The sequence below is a fragment of the Melospiza melodia genome, chromosome 10 (assembly GCF_035770615.1).
Source record: "Melospiza melodia melodia isolate bMelMel2 chromosome 10, bMelMel2.pri, whole genome shotgun sequence".
NCBI lineage: Eukaryota > Metazoa > Chordata > Aves > Passeriformes > Passerellidae > Melospiza > Melospiza melodia.
Genome location: NC_086203.1, coordinates 16,295,238 through 16,315,296, shown reverse-complemented (window position 1 = coordinate 16,315,296; position 20,059 = coordinate 16,295,238). Strand labels below are relative to the sequence as shown.

General features: G+C 42.4%; 1 protein-coding gene across 20 annotated transcripts in view; it reads right to left on the bottom strand.

The window, feature by feature from the left end:
- Positions 1-3,537: 3,537 nt before the first annotated feature.
- The window catches only part of PBRM1 (polybromo 1), a 57,124-nt gene continuing 40,602 nt past the window's right edge, over positions 3,538-20,059 (bottom strand). For 13 of the 20 annotated variants that reach the window (XM_063164549.1, XM_063164555.1, XM_063164550.1 and 10 more), the window contains 5 exons: positions 19,790-19,991; positions 12,065-12,220; positions 9,771-9,841; positions 7,754-7,970; positions 3,538-6,651 (listed from right to left, as the gene is read on the bottom strand). In XM_063164549.1, the coding sequence (XP_063020619.1) occupies positions 6,479-6,651; positions 7,754-7,970; positions 9,771-9,841; positions 12,065-12,220; positions 19,790-19,991 (819 nt within the window). In that variant the 3' untranslated portion in view covers positions 3,538-6,478. Of the gene's footprint in view, positions 6,652-7,753; positions 7,971-9,770; positions 9,842-12,064; positions 12,221-15,881; positions 16,041-19,789; positions 19,992-20,059 lie in introns of all 20 variants that reach the window. The other 7 variants (XM_063164562.1, XM_063164563.1, XM_063164566.1 and 4 more) reach the window with 2 other exon arrangements.

Genomic DNA, 20,059 nt, shown 5'->3' with positions numbered 1-20,059 from the left:
GTCTGGCTGTTGCTTTTGTTTCCTTGGTGAGACACCCCCCTTGTGACAAGACCAGTGGGAAAGAAACATTACAGGGTGCATCCATCTCAGCATAATGGAAACAGTAACTTTGAGTTAGTTTCTTTTGTACTTACAGGAGCTGCTCTGGCAGCTGACTTGTTTTCCTTGCAGTGTGGTACAATTGTAACTGGATAAAGAGCAGAGATTTGCTGCTCAGTGTTTGCTCAGCCCACAGTGTGTGGAGAGTGAGCTGTGTGCTGGGGCTGTGCTGCCCAGGTCTGACAGGGAGCACAGCAATGTGCAGTGTCAGTCCTGGCACCCCTGAGGGGTGGGAATCCTGTCCCCAGGGCAGGAGAACAGGGTGGCTGCTGTGTCCCAGCAGGGTTTGCTCCTTGCACAGGGACACCAGAGCGCTGTGGGGCCAGTGACTGGTACAGTGTAATCTTTGGGGATCCTGCTTTGATACAATTGTTTAATTTCTGAGGGTAGTCTGAAGGTGCAACAAAGAAACCAATTCTTAAGATCAGCCTAAAATCAACCGTGAGGGAGTTCATGCACTTACAGGGGTTCCCGTGCTCCTCCTGCCAGCCTTTGTAACTTCATCAACTCAGAGACAGAGGCAGCTCTGTAGAGGTCAAGGTGCAGGTTCTCCACTTGCAAAACAAAGGGGAATCTTGCTGTTGTGCCTTCCAAGGACTCAGCCTGGAGGATTAGTGCTTCTTGGGTTTTCAATGGATAAAAGCTGACAGAATTAAAGATGTGACTGTGTCACTGCATATTTTGACTGAGAAGCAAGTGAATAACTTGAGGAAAGCCTCTATTCCTCTAGAATAAGAACCTTTGACTTTAGTTCCAAGGTAGAGCCCAAAACTCATGAACAAGCTCATTTTGCAGTCACAGACCATCACACTGAAGTACAACCCTGACTGTAGCAGTAAAGAATAAAGCAATAATGAAAAAGCCAGATATTGAAAACTCCTGAGCTTTAGCTCCGTGAGATTTTATTTCTTGAGCCTTTTGAAACTCTCTTGTCATAAAACCAAGCAAGTTTTTCAATATATGTTTGTTTTGTTTTTTTTTTTCAAGCAAGAGCACTGTGCCCTAGTTATTTCTCTGGACTCAGGAGCCTGATGTGAAAATTTCCTGAGGCTTCCTTGAAGCACTCAGAGTGTTCCACAGACAGTGTGAGCCAAGCCCAGTTCCCACTTCACACCTCTTGTTTTGCAGTGACTGCTTCCCTTGGCAGCTGAGAGCACCAGGCACATCTGGAAGATCTCAGGGATGTCTCCAGCCAGGTGAAGAGAGGGAGGGAGGCTGCAGTCACTCACAAGATGTCTGGTGTCAGGGAATTCCATGTCACTGATGCTGCAGGAATAAAATCCTCTGGGTTGGCATTGCACCACTTCAGGCAACACAGAGCTGTTATGACAGAATATGAAGCTTGACATTTAGAAATCTGAGCTGCAGTCTCCATCCTCAGTGTGCTTGCTAGTGCTGACCCCTTGGCATTTTTAGATTTTGCCAGTCTCTCACTAATGCTGGAAATCAGAACAGCTGCAATTTCCCATTCCAAAATTCCAGCCCATTCCACAGCCAAGCACACTCAGGGATTTAGTATCAGTTTTAAACTACAGCCCATCTTCAACAACCAAAGCCTTCATTTGGTTTTGCAGTTTTATTCCTGCTGACTCCTAACTCTGTGCTCTTTGCCTTCCCCAGTACTTTCTGACTCTCATATCCCTGTCTCCCTCCCCTCCTGCAGCTTCCCCATCCATCTGCTGTGGCAAAGGGAACAGGGAGGAAGCAAGAGCTCTCCTTTGGCTCAGCACTCAGGCTGTTCCAGGCTACTGGAGGGAGCCAGGGTCACAGCTTTCACTTCCAGCCCTGCCAGCTCCACGGCTCAGCACATCCCTTCCTTCTGCAGGGAATTCAGCTGCGTCCACCTGGAGCACAGCTCACACCCACCAACAGCATTTTCATGTGCTCTGCAAAGGCAACAGCTTCTGGGTGAGACTCAGCACAGCAATCCTGCTGCAAGCTTTCCAAACTGTGGAAGTCAGGGCAAGATTGACACCAAGCATGGAAAAATTCAACTCAGTAAGGCAGCAGCAGTAAAAAGTCACCTCGGAACAAACAGTGATCCCACACTCAAGCAGTGCTGCTCACCACTCCAGCATTAGGGAGGGGACAACTCCACCACCAATCCAGAATGCTTCTGTGGAAAAAATGAATCTGTTGATCATTCCCCTGCAGCTGTGCATACAAGGATCTGCTGAAAAACCTGTGGCAAGCCAGGGAAGAGCTGAAAGAAGTTTATGGCCAAGGAAGGGTGTTTGTGCCAGCCTGCACTCCTCCCTGGCACAGGGCTGCAGCAGTTCTGTCCAAGCTTTTCAAAAGCAGCAAAAGGAAGTAACAGCCATCTGATGTACTGGGGAATTTTTCCTTGGTGCAAAACTCTTCCTGTCATCAGTGGAAGCATGCTTTTACTTTGGAGTTAATACACAGATCCAAACTGCAGCAGCACTCTGCTCCTGGCCATCCCCAGCTCCTTCAGAGAAAAGGGAAAAAAAATCTTCTGACACTGGTGGGATGAATGCTGCTCCTGAGGAACTTCCTGAAATCAGTACTGGATGCTGGTGCTTTATACCAAAGATGAGGGTCAAATTAGACTCACTGGCAAATGCAGTTGGCAAAATTAATATAAGGTTTCATTTTATGAACCAAAATTTCACTGAACCAGAGCTCACACAACGTTCAGTGCCCAGACATTCTGAAACTTCAATTTTGTGCACTTGTAGCTAAGAGGGAGCTACATTCATTTATGGTTGATCTTTAGTATCTCAGACTAAGCAAATAAAATGTGGAGGATGATCAGAATTAGTTTCCTCTAGGCAACTGCAACAGAAGGGTAGAAGTGTTGTGAAACTGGCAGCCTGAATGAAAGGCAGCATTTATCCCCCAGGCTGAAAACATGGCTGTGTGTTAATTAAGTAATGCTGTGTTCTGACTGTTTAAATAGCTCTGTAAATTGTATGCCAGGCACCTTGAGAGGTTCCTGTCACTTAATTTTTCTTGAAGTTTGTACAGAAAATTTCTATCCTTGGTTCTAATTGAATTGTGTAAAAGATGTTTTTTCCATGTTACTCATCTAATTTCCTCTATTAAACAGCCACATGAAAGACAATCCTGAACCACATTAGCTTCCATATGAAATTAAGGTTTGCTGTTTACTTTCAAATCAATTAATAAGGGGGCATCTGGGACTGACTGAATCTTACCACCTCCACTCAGCTGGTTCCCAATGCTTCAGATATTTTTCAAGGTTCACTGTTCATGCTCGTGATGGCTCAATTTCCAACACCACTGTTCTTATCACCTACAGGAACACCTCAAAATACACAGGTCAATAGAAAAAGGATATTTTATCCACACACAAGCACACATGTACCAAGGACTCGAGAACATCTGGATCAGCTACAGCCAGAATTACTTGAATTAAAATCCTAACAGAAGTCTTAATGGAACACTCAAACCTGGTTAATCCAAAACACTTTGCAAACTATTTTTATTCAAATTAAAAAGACTCAGGTAAACAAAGTGATGGTACATACATGTTATAAACCTGGTTAGCAGCTCAGCCTTCAGCAGTACAAGATCTAATGAAAAGCCAAGCATGGATAAACCAGGTACAAAAACATATGCTGAAAAAAAGTCACCAACATCAACGTTTTGAATTTTTACACAAACAGTAAATTTTCTCATGGAAGGGAAGGACTGAGGAAGAGAACAAATAATTATTAGTTGTCTCGAACTGGTTTATGAAAATACCTGTCCTGGTTTTATCTATTTTCCACTCTCACAGAAGCCAACCATTGCCCACACATCCTTTTATTTTAATATGAAAGTTTTGTTTACGCCAGTACTATGAACGGCAGTGAAAAACAGATGAGGGGCTCAAACACCCACAAAGAGAGAAAAAGAGACAGACAGACATGTCTTTTTTTTTTTTTTTTAAACCAGAGTGAGAAAAGTTTCTTTTGCTGGTTTTGAATTCTAGACTGTAGCCATTATATCCTAAATTTCACTGCAATCGACTGAAATGCCTCCAGTATAGAGAGAAACGATTTTGAAATAAATAAGGCTTAAAATAATTGATCAGGGCCAGCCCAGTGGCTTAGTGGTAGTGCTCTGCACTGCCTTGAGGGAGGAGCCAGGTTTTGTTTGCACTTCCAATCTCTTGCTCCTGGGCCAGAAAGAGCAGTGAAAGGAGGGATTCAGCTGCTCGGCAGGAGAGAGCCAGTGCTGCACATCTGCTCATCACTGACCTTCAGATAAATTAAACATCTGAGTTATACAGGCTCCAAAGGGAGTCCCATCCAGTCCTCAAAAGAAAATAAATAAAACAATAATTTAATTAAAATTCATCCCAGGTTCTTTGGTGTAATTTTTGTTAATGCTGAGAAGTAGGAGAATCTGGTGGTGTATTAGTACAATCCATGATAGTTCCAAATGCTCAAAAACTAGGATTTTGCTGCCTGATTCACTTCAACATCCCATCTTTGTGGCTAAAACCTGCAAAACCTATAGTAACATAAACACATTTCATAGGGGTGGTCTAAGACTATTCAATTTCTACTTTATTAAATAAAATTGGAAATTTACAAAGGCCAGTAAAGAACTTATGTACCATGGGTGTGCTATTTGTAGAGTTCAAAACTGTCATTTCCCTCTATGTTGTTTTGCTCCATTTCCTTCACATCCATTGCACATGTGACCTAAACTAACTTTAAGTGCCTATTTGTAATTACCTGGGGTATTTTGTGCAATGACTGGAAGATTGCAATAGGAGAGGGAGAAGAATTGGCCAGTAAAATTAAATCACAGTTTATACTTGCAAGGTCACTTCCCTCATGAGTATTAATTACATCAGCAAAACAAACCCCAAGATATCCAGTATTTGAAGGAAAATATTTAATTTAACCTTCTGCCAAATATACTTAAATGAAAATGTTCTGTACCAACAGACTTTAGAACTCATTTCCACATGATGAACATCTCTAGCATAAATGAAGTGTATCAGTAAATAATTTCATTTGGGCTGAGTTGGAGTGCCCACATTCCTGCTGACTTTTCCCAAATTCATAGAGCTTTCCCAGTTACTTAAAGCAATCCAAAAGAATTAATTCTTTTTCCAAAATTAAATAAATGAAAAGATTTACCTTTAAACAAATAACTTTGTAGTCCAAAAGGTTGGTTAGTTGAGGACAGGTAAGTTTTTAGCAGAAGGCAGCCACAGCCTTGAAATTTGGCAAGAAGAGTCGATACCTACTTTACTTAGATTAAAAAAAAAAACCAAAAAAGAAAAAGCCCCAAAACAACCCCAACCCCAAACCCTTTGAAGGCTGCAATGCAAGTACTCTATTTCTCCAATGTACTGGGTATGCTGACCTTACACATACCATACAGTAGTATTTTACTTTCAAGTTAATTTAAGCATCAAATTTCACTCCAATTTGCATTGCAAAACTTTCACTAAGGTTAATGAATACACTTAAAGAAAGCATACAAAAATGTCTTACAATGCCCAATTGTGTGAATTTCAAAAAACATCACATTACTTTACTAACAGAACAACTCCACTTTTCTCCCCTAACTTACCTTCCAAAACCTGGGCTGGTTCTGAGTTTTGTGAGCCTCTTCCAGCAGAGACAGAAGCTCCCAGGGAAGGGAAGGAGCTTCCCTGTCCCACTGCTGGGTGTTGGGGACATCACAGAACCCCCAGCCCAGGCCATGGCAGATGAAACATTTCCCCTCTAAGGGCCTGCCAGCACAGGGGCTGTGTTACTGATTTAGGATCACAATGGCCTTGGCTACACAGTTAAATAACTGGACAGGACTGGACAACATGAGCAGTCAGGACACCCTTGTCCCGTCCACACCAGCACTTCCAGGGCTGCTGTGGCCCACCCAGCTGCCTCAGTGTTGACTTGGAATGCCAATCCTCCTTGGTGCCAAAGCACATCTTACCTTTAGCTTCTTTAAAGAGATCCTCCCTGTTCACACCCGAGCAGCTCTGCCCGAAGTGGCCAGCACACACAAGCACAGGTACACACATTCTCATAGGATGTAAACTATGACTACTTCACATTCCACTGTATCAATTTGTAAATACTTTGTTTTCCATTTTTTTTTTTAATATAAAAACAATGGCATCAGATTCTCAGCAATAAAGTATAAGAAAGATGAATCCTTGACTACACTCAACCAATTATGAAATCGCCTTTCAAACAAAGGAAACATATGCAAAAAATCTGTGTATTCGATAAAGTCAACTTAATATAACAAAAAGTGAAATATGCTTATTAAAAGTGTCCTTATATAAAAATGGTCTTGCAATGTACAGTAAAATGCAATACAAATTATTGTTGGTTATCTCTTGCCACCCAGTAAGCAGAGCAGCCATTGTCCTGGGCTGTGCCTACACGTTCTCCAGGTTGTAGGCCTGGCGGATGTTGAGGGTGTCGCGCAGCATCAGGTCCCGCAGGCGCCACAGCGCGTCGGCCATGGTGGTGTGGGCGCCCTTGCTCTTGAGCCAGTGCGAGGGCAGGCGGCTCTCCTGCTCCTTGGACAGGTGCACATCTCGTCTGCGTGCTGCAAAATCAACAAGGGCTCCATTACCTCACTGTCACACCGTGTCCACTCCGGCCAGCTACTGACCCAGCCCACGCGGCCTTACACAGACAACGCGAAAGACTGGAAGCGCTCTTTTCCATGTGGGGACAAATGTCCTCTGATTATTGACTTGGAAGACACCTCAGGCTCTGGTGACTCCCCAGGTGAGAAAGAGGGCATGACCTGATGGCAGGGGGGAGGGGAACATGACTCTTATACCCCAGAGGAGGCCCACAAGTGTCACACACATCTTTTATGAAAAATCCTTTCCCTGGGATTTTTTCCTCCTGGGAAGCTGAGAGGCCTCAGGAACAAAATGTAAACAATGATTATCTGCTGCTGTGGAATGCAACAGGTGCATCTGTGATTGGTCTCATAGACTTGTTTCTAATTAATGGCCAATCACAGCCCAGCTAGCTCAGACTTTCTGTCCAAAACACAAGCCTTTGTTATCATTCTTTCTTTTTCTATTCTTAGCTAGCCTTCTGATGAAATCCTTTCTTCTATTCTTTTAGTATAGTTTTAATATAATATATATCATAAAATAATAAATCAAGCCTTCTGAAACATGGAGTCAGATCCTTGTCTTTTCCCTCATCCTCGGACCCCTGTGAACACGGTCACACACAAGCAATGGGATATAAGTGGGGATGGGCAGGGGGAAGGACTGACAAGGGAAGAAAGGGAGACCACCAGGGTCTCCCTAACATTTAGGGGGGAAAAAAGGCAAAGACCATGAGGTCATAGGATAAAAATCATGTGAACAGTGTAAATTACCAAAACACCCAGTGCAAACAACTAAGTAACTGTTTAGTGCAACATGACACCTCATGGCTTATTCTAGAGAAAGGCAAATGTAACTCTACAATGTAAGATATTCTACTTTTGCTCCTAGTATTTAACCCCATACCATTGCACTTAAATCTTAGGTTTATGCAGAGCAGCTGGAATTTGCCTGTGGATAACACATATATTCTCAATCTGTTGATCTATCCTTAGGAATTAATTACATGTGTATGTTTCAATATGCAAACAGCAGATGCATGTTGCATTTCGGGTTATGAGGAACCCAAAGCCTTACCTGCAAGGGTCTGGTCCCACTTGCTGATGCTGTTGGACTCAGCACTGAGCCCCTCAATGTATTTCAGGTAGGCTTCAGAATGGAGGAGCCTCTGTGTCTTTGGTGGCGGGGACACGAACATGGGCGTGCTGGGCTGCTGCATGACGGGCTGGCTGGCGGGGCTCTGCCCGGGGTACGGCGGCGGCGCCTGCTGGCCCGGCGGGCCCAGGATCCCGATCTGAAAGGGAAACCAGCCAGGGCTCACACCCAGGGCACTGCAGGCAACACCCCAGCCTCGGGGCAGCCTCCTGCAATGGAGCTTCAAATGAGGTTATGTGCAAAAGCCTGAGGAAATTTTCCTGGAGATGCACGGAGAAAGGAAGTGCAAACCAACCATTCATACTCAACAGACATTGTTCATATTTCTGATTTATGTAAATATACTCTCATTTGTAGCCATGTTATTTTCTGAAAAATCCTTTCCTTAGGATTTTTTCCTCCTGAGAAGCTGAGAAGCCTCAGGAACAAAATGTAAACAATGATTATCTGCTGCTGTGGAATGCAACAGGTGCATCTGTGATTGGTTTCATGTGGCTGTTTCTAATTAATGGCCAATCACAGTCCAGCTGTCCAGACTGTCTCAGTCAGTCACAAGCCTTTGCTATCATTCTTTTCCTATTCTTTTCTAGCCTTCTGATGAAATCCTTCTCCTATTCTTTTAGTATAGTTTTAATATAATATATATAATAAAATCAAAAATCAAGCCTTCTGAAACATGGAGTCAGATCCTCGTCTCTTCCCTCATCCTCAGACCCCTGTGAAAACCGTCACACTCGTTATCATCACCATATCTTTTCTAACCCTAATTACACCTTTTATCTCCTTTTTGTTTCATTTCTTCTTCAATTTGATCTGAAATACTGTGGTCTGTGAAGTGCAAAAATTAACTCTAAATCATCTAATCCCAACTGTTTTGGATCCTTGGACAACTGGGTTACTTCAGCAGAATCTCTGTCAGGCAGAAATTTCAGGCAGGAAAATTCCCAGTCCTACAGAAGAATTCCTACTACTGTGCTTAACCAGCAGCCCAGAGCACTGAGAACTCTTAGGACAGACATCCTGTGGTCTGGAATAACTCACTGTCATGACATCAACACTTCACCCACTTAACTTCTGGTACTCATAGAATCACAAAATAGTATGGGTTGAAAGAGGCCTTAAAGCTCATCCTATTCCAACCCTCTGCCATGTGCAGAGACACCTTCCACTAGACCAGGACACTCCAAGCCCCACCCAACCTGGCCTTAAATGACTCCAGTGGGTGTCACCCACTCCAGGGGTGGGGCAGCCACAGCTTCTCTGGGCTCCCTGTGTCAGTGCCTCTGAATAAATAACTTCCTCCCAGCACCTAAGCTAAACATCTCCTCTTGTTGTTTAAAACTATTCCCCTGCCTCCGGCCACTATCTGCCCATGCATAGCCACCCTCATTCCTTTTCTTTACAAATGATGCAAAAATTTGGTCAGTAAAATTTGGAATGTTCCGAACAGTAAACCTGCATTAATCACTGAGAAGAAACATCAGATCATCACAGTTACCCAAACTCATAAATTTTGAACTGCCAATGAACATTTGCTTCATCAGTTTGTGAAATATGAATATTTTTTACCTATTCATCAAGAGCTGATAAAATGGGCAGTGTCCTCTCTGTGTCACAAAGCACACAAAACCTAAACTATCAGCATTTTCACACTATGCTGAAATGACTCAGTCCAGTAGAAAACTAAGACAAAACACTGCCTTGTTTATACTGAAGTTACCTCACTGGACCAACCTCCTGACTGTAACAACAATTCCACCATCAAATACAGACATACACTCTGAGTATGAGATATTAACTGGTTCTAAACACATCAGAATATTTCATTTCTGTTCTCCCTGGGAAAGCCTATGTGCATCCCTACATGTCTGAACTGGGATGTTGCTCAAGTGACAGTTCTGAGCCTTAGAGCCTCATAAACAAAACAAAAATGACTCACCTGCTGTCCAAAAGGACTTGCTCCTGGTGCTGGAGTGCCTACCATAGGGGACACATTTTGGCCTATAACACCTATATTCCAAAATATAAAATAATTAGTCTTACTTCAGAGCAGTGACAAATTCCTTTTTGGTCTTCAATAGCAGAATTTATACTTTGATATCACTGCTCACAGTTATTTTAAGTAGATGTACAACATTCAAATATCCCCCTCACCCCTAATAAAAAACTTCACAAGTTTCTGAATGAAAAAAAAAAAGCCAACATGACAACTACTAAACATTGATATGTGGCCTGTTGAATTATTTAAGTTAGAGAAATGCACACTGAATAGGTTTTGCTTTTCAGGTGTTTTTCATGTTACTTAGTGACTGCCTGACTGCATCTTTTCATTTATAATGTATTTGGCTACACAGGATCTTCCTGAAGTCCTTTCCTTTAAGAAAGGAAATGCTGATCTGCTTTAGCAACATTTAACATTTCCTTGCGTTCAGTTTTGTAAAATATTTTCACAGCAGGATAAAATTCAAGTCTTTGTCCAAATTCTGTTACTTCTCAGTAATACAAACTGCAACTTGCAGGTTAAGGTTCAATAGCCTTAAATACAGAACAATGAATATTTGAAATCAATGTCAAAAAAAAAAGCTGTTTTTCTCAAGCATATTAGGACTTTTCCCTGCTGCACAGAGTGCAGCACAACTGTGTCAGTCCTACATATAAAAATGTACAGATCTAAATGAGTCATGCAGTTCCTGACATTTGACATAGAGATGCTTGAAAGTTATGTGTGCTGCTGCTTTTCTTTCTGTTTGTGCCACTTCTCATGCTCATTCATTGGAAAAGCTGCAGACTAACTGTGCTCTTCCTGAGGTTTAATTTCCATGAATTAAATGCATGACTTCTGTATCAGTGATCAAAGGGTGTGCCAGTGGGTTTCACTCACTAAAGGGTTTTCCAAGTGCACTTTCCATTTGATCACAGCTCCCATTTTAAATGTATCCGTCAGAAGTTGGGAAAAACATTGCCAACACAAGCCTTGGAACTGGTCCAAAGGGAAGGAAGGGCTCTGGAGGAGGGCACCCTCCCCTTCCCAGCATCAGAGCACAGCTTCACCCTCAGCCTGCTGTGCCCAGCTCAGCACCACTCCACTCCCAGACATTGTTTCTTTGCTAATGCACATCCTGTCAGTTTTCCACACAAACATCCAGCCCACAGCAGCGGGAACAGCCCTTCAGAGGGATGCAGTGTCCTGGATTCACCTCCCACACGTTTGGCAGCTGCTGTGCTGCTCCCTCTAGGTGCCATGGCAGGGAATCCACAGCCCAGCCAAGCTAGAGGGTGGTGCTGATGGACTTCAGAAACACCAGGCAAGCAAACAAAACCTCCCCAACTCACATCATTTATGTACAGATTCATAAAATTCTTAACAGAGTTTCTGATAAACACACTTGCAAGGGGGTAGGGAGAGGAAAATGAGACCATTTTGTCCACAGCTTGTTTACTGCTGAACAGAGGGATGGCACATCTTTTTCACAGGCACATGAGTTATCAGAGGTAAAAAATGAATCAGTAGGAAACAGGAAGAGAGGCCAGACAAATGTTTTTCACCTTAATTGGGACATATTACTGGTATTAACATTGGCAAAATATTTGCTTCATTTAAGCCTCACTTTTCATCAAAAGTGTGGTAAAATACAGTAAATGCAGTAGAAATGCTCTCAAAAATCAATTCAAAATTTTGCCACAGAGAATACTGAATTCACACGTGTTTCTAGTCACTGTTTCATCAGCAAGCTTTAAGCTGAACACTGTTTTACAGTAACACATCACTGCCCCAGTGGCCAAGGAGTCTCACATGACCAGGCTCATTTCAGTGCAGTCTGACATTAACACACTGAAAAAGACTCTGGTAAGGAAAGAGAACAATAAATCTCATTTGTAAGTTCACTTCAAATAAGAAAAGGGTAAGTGCAGAGACACTTCAAATGACATAAGGATATGAACAGGCTGATTTCACCTTTTCACATTTCTGATAAACTCAAGTACAATCACCAAGGCTTTTTGGGCTGGAACAAACCTCCTGCTGGAGCAGCACCAGTTTCTCCAGCACCCTCTCCCTGAGGGTTTACTGGCCACGCTGCAGTGTCAGTGCTCTGCACACCCCTCACATTCAGCAGTGCTGCTGCTCAAAAACCAAAGGCACAACCACAACAAACTGCAGAGAACTCCTGTAAGAATGGGTCAAACCAAGTACATGACAATGAAACAAAGAGGGAATGAGGATGAGGCTCTTACCGGGTGCTGGGATGCCTGGGATGCCTGGCATACCTGGCGGGAGTTGGTGGGGTGGGGGCACCCCTGGGTGAAGTGGCTGCATGCTGCCCATGCTAACAATGCCATCAACTGGGCCCTGCAAAGGTGGCAGCACCGGTGGATAGCCACTTATCATGCCTTGAAGGACACAACAAATTTCAAACATGCATCAATAACATGCAATACGGTCTACATAGTATGCACAGACATGCACTATCCACACACACACATAAAAAAAAGCACCTTTAGTACAGCAAGACAACACTACAATTAGTATCTTGCAAAAAAAACAAAACAAAACAAAACAAAAACTAAAAATAAATATGAAACACTATACTTTTGATGAATTAGTATTTAGTGTATTTGTATGCTTCTCACAAGGCAATAAATGTTGAATATTCAAATATGTTAACACAAGGAATAAATTCAGCCACAATTAAATGTTACTAATGCAAGCAGTTTTAATACAGCTTAAAGCTCTGCCATCTGCATACAGATTACAAACACAACACTGACTGGCCAGCCCCATGGCCAGCCCTGCTCTGTGGGCTGCTTCAGAGGCCACAAAAATAAACCCCAGACATGTTCCTGCAGTACACATGCAAAACTGATGCACAAAAGCCCTACAACATTCACATACTTGAAACTAATGGCAGTGATGGGTGATTTTTATTAAACCATCTCCAGAATGAACTAAAGCAGTAACACAAATTTTAAACGTGGGTTTAAAGTGCTGGGCTGCAGTAAGTTACACTCATGGCATTAGACTGAAGGGCTTTAAGGAGCACCTGCAGTCCCTCACAGAATTCCACTGTCCATGTCTGCAAGGTGTCTTTAGAGGAAAATCAGTGACACTGCAAACACTGTATTGTGTTGCTGCTCAATAATTTTGTTTTCTGCATGTATGGGAAGAAAACTGAGAGTTTTCTCTGGCTCTGGCCCAGATTTTCTGCTGTCCATGTAACTGCACTATGCTTGTTAGGCCCTGGAATGTTTAATTTAAATGGATGCATTGCCAGGTAAGCAAGGAAAGGGGTTGGAAAGACAATGAAAAGATGACAGAGGACAGAAGCAGGTCTAGAGAGATGAGGTTAGTTAGAAATGCAGATTTGCTGGGGCATCTACAGTCTGCTCTAAGAAACCACCAAGCCTTTGCCACACTCCCTGTAATTCACAGAAGGAACTTTCAAAACAGAGATTTCTGGAATGAGACTGGTCAAAAACTCTCATTAGTTCTGACTGAGAACAAAGCTGTAACAAGCTCAGGGTCTAAACAGGGAGAGCAGCTACAAAATAAAAGCTAAACCTGTCACTTCCTCAGGATGTTACAGAAGTGAGAAACCTCTAATCCCAAAAGCTTTACATGGAGAAAACAACAAGAAAATAAAGAACTAATCTCCCTTGAGACCTCATTTTCCACAGGGAACAAGACTGATATGTGAAATATGCTGTAGGTACCTATTTCAAATATCTGGAACCTTATCTGTACCTCTTTATTACAGGGAAACCCATATATCTAAGGGAGAAAGGAAAGAAGAAACACAACAAAAGCCTCCTTGGCATGAAGAGCTCTCACACTGTAGCTACTGCCTGGTACCTCCAGTGCACCTGTGCTGCTGACACCTCTTCAGAGCAGTTAATGCACTTCTGAAGCTTTCAAACAAACAAACAGAAAACTCTCCAAGGAATCAAACCCATATTTATCAATCAAAGAAGCTTAGTTCTACATTTCCAATTAAAACACTCAACAACTGGCTAATAAAGGTGCCATCAAACTTCCATGAGAAATCATTTCTTGTAGCTCATTCCGAGCAAGAGAAACCATTTTCTTACCCCATGTATGAACTGCAAACTTTTATTTTAAACTACCAAACATGGCCAAACTATTTCCAGCTCCCACAACTGTGATTTAGGATGTCTTTGAAATTACTTGTTCTCCTGGTTTTTTATTATAGCAATATGAGATTAAGTAGACTTTTGCAATAACTTAATGTAGAAGACACCAAAGTGCTGCACACTAAGAGAAACAAACTTCAGAAGGCTTCCAGATTTCCTGGCCCCATGGGCCATAAAGAAGTTCTGTGATGGAGAAGCTCTCTGAACTAGCAATCCAAGGATGGAGGAGGATGTCAAAGAGGTCCAAACAGAACAAGATACTTCCAAGTACGACTTGTGAAAACCAAAAGATGAAAGATTGTGTTTTTCTAATGGGCCACAGAAGGAGAACGAGTTTAAAAGGATCTGCTCCATCATCTATTTTAAGGAAGTATTTCCCAAAGCCAAAGTGAAGACTCTTGAGTGTTGACCTGCTCAAATAAGACAATGGCCTGAAACAGAGTTTTGCTGCCACAGGAAATAAGGTAGCATGTGTAGGTGGCAGAATGCACACTTTTGGGTAAGTTTTAAGGCAGTGTTAACAGCAAGTACCACCATCCATCAGCACCTGCCTCCAAAAACTGGAAAAGTGACTCAGTGCCAAAAAACCCAAGCACCAAACTAAGAAAACACAACCACAAGAAGATGGTATTTCTACATATTCTAGATTGAAGTAAATTATTCACAAAAGAGATCAGAACTGGGAAACTTTTTTTTCCCCCTCCTTTTTCTTAATATATGCACAGATAAGTGTACACACACACACAAACATACACCAACTGCAAACAGTTCAGAGGGAAATTACCATGAACAGAGTGAAAAAAGGCCAAAAGAAAAACGCAACTCAGTGTAAATAAATGCTTTATAACCTGGAGATCATGAACCAACTAAGGAATGTGCCTTCAGTTAAACATCCATGCAGCCTATTTACTGAAAGGGGATTTAGAGATTGTGATGAAAAACGCTTCAGGCTGTCAGCTTGAAATAAGGCCACAGCCTGTGAGATGAGAAAGAAAAAGAAACATGACAAAAGAATAAATGGAATAATTGGAATGTCTTAAGGGAAAGTTAAAAAGACCCCAAACTCAAACCCAGAACCCTCCAAATACTCATTTTTATCTACTCAACACTATTTTGATCTTGACTGAAGTAATTTAATTCTTATTTTAATTAGAAACTGGGGAAGGAAAACAACCTATCAGGTCACACCTAATTAATTTTCTCACCCATGTATGGCTGATTTCCATACAAGAATCTTCAGTGGACTACATTGTCTTCAGATCTGATCCTGAAAATACTTACTCTGAGCATACTCCCTATGAAATCAAGCCGGATTACAACTGGTAAGGAGCTCAACACCCAGCAACAGGGACCTCGTGGAAGAGTTCTCCAAGCTCAGTTCTATTCTGAAAAATAACCTGATAAAACCAGCAATGTTGTCATTTTGTCTTTGTTTCTGCAACGGCTCTAGATCCTGGTCTGCTCTGCTTACCAGTGCCTACGAGGCAATTCTACAAAGCTTTTGCTTGGATTTAAAATCTGGGTTAGACTCTGTTGGCCTCTCACCTCCCTGATAATTAAGCCCCCAACAATTTCCCTCCTGCTTTAGCACTGCCACAGATGCTGCATGCACTAGAAGACTATTTAGCTGCTGGCCTCCTGCCACGGCAGGGCTGAAGGTGAACTCTGCAAGGCAGAGTGAATAAACACGACTGCACACCACCAGAACAGGAGCACTGCACGAGGAGGACCCTGCTTCCCTGGACACCAGGCCACTGCTGCACTAGGCACGTTCATCATGAAGAAGGACTGAAGAGTTTGAGCTTTTGCTTCCATCGTGACCCAAGAGAGTGTTTGTTCAGAGTTATGAAGGGGGGTTGATAAAGTGGATGAGGAAAAAATGGTCATAGCTCCTACGTTTTACCTGCAACGGGTGTCAACTGCTGATTGAGCATTCCCATTGGTGTTGGTGGCGGCACCACCCCCATAAGAGCCCCGACAGGAGTGCCTGCCCGGGGGGAGGAATTCTGCTGCTGTGCTGCTCGCTCTCTCTCCTGCTGCTCAGCAACTTTAGCTGCCCGCTCTGTAAAAGTATTTTAGATTTTCAGTTCTGTTTTGTAACCCAGACTTTCAAAATATTATCTGTTCATTAAAAAGGACTAGTCAGACACTGGCATAGTTTAGTCAAATATAAAGTAGAACAGATGAATCTTTTTTATACAGCATATGATTTGATTTCATGTGGCTGCAGCTAAGACTTTTAGAGAACCTTTCATGAAAAATATTCCACAAAGTTTTATCTCTTTCTAAAAAAATAAATAATTAAAATAAATAATAAAATAAAATTTTTAAAAAATTAAAAGAACAAATTTGATGATAATAACACCAGTGTTACCAACATGAAGCAGCAGTCCAGCACTAGGCTCGGTCCGCACTAGGACATGGGAAAACATTCCCTGTTTTGACACCACTGGCTCAGCCAAACCAGCCGCAGCTAAGGCCAGCAGCTCTTGGGTGGATCCTCTACCAGCTGCTGTGGGAACTGAAGCCCCATGTGTGCCAGGTGTGCCCTAAAGAATGCTGCAAAGAGCAGACAGCAGTGCCAGCTGGTGGCACGGTCATTTCTGGGCTCCCCATGTATTTTACTACTGATGCAGCTGAAGAGTGGTGGCAAAATAGGGGAGCACTTGTAAAGTTTCCCTAGTGCAGATTGGTCCTTAGCTTTTGGAACATAGCAAGCAGCAGTTTGACAAACCCAAAATATTTTTCTCTGCCTCTTTCTGTCATTTCCCCGTTTGGTCCCCTATGAGTTACTTGTTTTTCTGAAGATGTCTAACTCACATTGTGCTGCTCACTGGAGGTCATGTGTGTCCTTTGTACGATGAATCTGGTCATTATCTCAATCAAGTCTCTCACTGTGACTGCAAGAACAAAAGATCTACTGCAGGGTAATCTGACCAGAGGACAATTTTATATTAAGGGAAGGGCAAAGGGTCATGGGAAGAAGAAAGAAAAAAAACAAAACCCAAGCAAACAAAAAAGGAGAAATACTGAATGCCCACTCCAGGTTCTTTGGGGGCATGCAAGTTCCTGCTTCGTTTACTCTGAACGTTGTGTCTGACTGGCACAATGAGGAATAAGGAAGAATAAATGGATGCAGAATACATCTCCAGCAATTTTCAACAACAATGAATGCAGGGCCGTGAGTTCTCTCTTGCAGTTGGTGAAAGATGGAAACTGCACTAAACTAGCAATCAAGGTCCTCTGTCAAACGAAGGCTAAGAAGAAGTTCATCAAGGAGATTAAGTTATGCATCTTGCCAGTGTTACTTGCCTCCTCTAGGACACTGAACATCTACCACACTTTTCCTCTAGAACCTGTTTGTGCAGCTTCTAGCACTACTTCCATACACTCAAAGACCAGTTTCATTTCCAAAGGCATTTCCTTCCTTCTTCCCACTTCTGCAATTTCAGGCAGTGATGACGACGCAGAGAAACTCCTACATTTATACAGGCAACTCAGATGCAGTTGAGCATAAAATACACAAGATATTTAAAGGCAGATCCTGAAGTAAAAAAATGAGAAAATCCTCTCCAGAGCCCAGCAAGCACTTTGGGAAAAGATGAAGCAGTTGTTCTGACTCTCACCTACTTTTGGCCAGCTAAAAAAGAAAAAATTGTCAGACAAAAGAGGCAAAAGAGACACTCTGATGAATGAGAAATTACTGCTAAGTGTTCAGCTTTATCAGACTTCAGAGTGCTGAGGTTTGAAGAAGGACCTGACATAGGACAGTACTCAAGTTTTATCTAGCCCCTTTCCATGCCGACTGCCACAGAAGTCACAAATGGAATAACACTGCCAAAGCATTCACCCTAAAACTCAATAATAAACCCAAATCACATAGGCCAGGACTTGAGATCATTCAAACATTTCCAACACATCTCAAGAGACAGGGAAGAGACCTTCTGCTTTGAACAGAGCTTTTCCTTACAACAGGCCTTTCCTTCAATCCCTTTTATTTTACTTTATTCAGCCATGCAGGCACTTCCAACACAGCCTCTTCTCAACTATTGCTAGAAAACCAATTAATACCCTGAACATAAACCAAACAAAATTTTCAGTGGGTCAAAGTGGATCGAAAATGTAAACTACTTCTCACTAGAAAATGGCAGCACCCTTTTTTTCACTGAGATGTCAAACCATGCCCACTCCCTGCTCCCTGCTTCACATCCACACCAGGGAACACCTGAGTTCTGACTCACCGCAGTGGAAGGAGTAGAGTTTCTCTCCTTTCACACATGGTAAGCAAACACATTTTGGACACTATGTTACCCCATCCCAACCCCTCAAAACCAAGTAAAAGTAAGTCTAGTTCAGGGCAGACACCAAGCCAGGGAAACTGCAGCTCAAACCCCAAAAGTTTTGGAAAATTTGAATAGAGAAGGAAGATTCAAATGGAAGCACACAGACAGTCATTAACACGGTGGACAAACAGAGCCTTCCTGCAGAAGTGCAGGACTTCAAGCTGCTCTAAGCAAGGAAGCAGTGACATGCCAGCCATCCTGCTGCTGAAGGATGAGGCTGTAAGGAGGCATCTGCCAATAAAAAGATCACACATGCACCTAGAAGGGTGTAAAAGGAAACAACTACAGAACAAAGTAAGGCCCCAGCAGTGTCACAAAGAAAGAGCGTTACCGTTTCCCCTCTCAGCATCTGCAAAGCAAACTGGCACAGAGCAAAGGGTGCTGTGCTTCCCTCCAGAGCTGCAAAGAGGTGCTACTGAAAATCAGAAAGGACTGAGGTGGCTGAGAGTGGACAGTGACAGCATGCAAGCTTCCAGCCTCAAGATCAAAGCTGCCTTTAAGTTATGAGTGTGCAGAAAACCTATCAAATCTCATTTTCAAAGTTAGAACTGAACTGGGCCATAACTTCCCAGGTGTTGAAATGTTCCTATGCAAAGCAGCATTTTTTAAAAATAAAGTTGCATCAATACAGTGGTTAATAGTGTTGACATGCTATTAACTAGAGAAGTAACTATGGATGTTAAACCCATGTGTTTGGCTTGGGTAAGGGCTGGCTGTTAAAGATCAGCTGTATTTTTATTTCAATCAAATAAAAGTTAAAACACAGTGACTATTTATCAGAAGGGAGGGAAGGAATGGAAGGAAAGGAGGGAGGGAAGAAAAGGAGGAAGGCAAAGAAAGGAAAGGAGGGAAGGAACTGAGGAAAAGAAGGGAGGAAAGGGGAGAAAGATCGGTCTAAAGTATCTCATGATTATGAAATATTCCTAGGCCTACTTCAGGATACAAAATCTCTCAAGAAAATGAGTTACAACAGTTGATGTTCAGTTGTACTGAACAACAGGTCATATTTACAGTACAGTACACAGCCTTTAGGACTCTAAGTACTGTTAATAATGAACTTTCCCCCACTCCCCTGTAAGCCTTTCTTACCTGCTGCTACAGCTCTCAAGAGCTTCTTCTCCAAAATACCCCTCAGTCCTTCTTTAAAGAAACATTGACAAAATATTTTTCCAACTGACTTCTAGCCCAGGAGCTCCATACCCCTTTACTTCTAATTTGTCCCCCTTTTCTGGGAATTTGCTAATTTGGTTATTTGTGGCAAAGACATTTAAATTATCAGTTGTGCTCTACATAACTGAAATATGCTCTTTGCTCCTCTTCAGCCATCTCTCAGTATGAACTTCTCTTTAAGGTACATCCAGAACACAAACATAAATATTTTCTTTTATTAAACTTGTCATCTGAACAACAGAAAGTGTTGAGAAAGAAAAAAGGCAGAAAAGAGTTCAGCATCTCAGTTTTTACTTACCTTCGTATTCTGCTTTCTTGTTTGCTTCCAAGTTTCTCCATTCAGTTCCTACAAGTCTGCTGAGCTCTCCAAAGGAGTAGTCTGGGTGCTGAGCTTTAATCACAGCTCTCATCTCGCTGCTAAACAAGATGTACCCACTCATGTTGATCTTCCTTTTTGATCCCTCCTTCTTGGTGCTGCCCTTAACAGACTTGGGAGTGGACTGTGAGAAAAAGCAGTTATGACCACAAGTGTACAAAAGAGAAGGCCAGAAGAGAACAAAAGGAATTG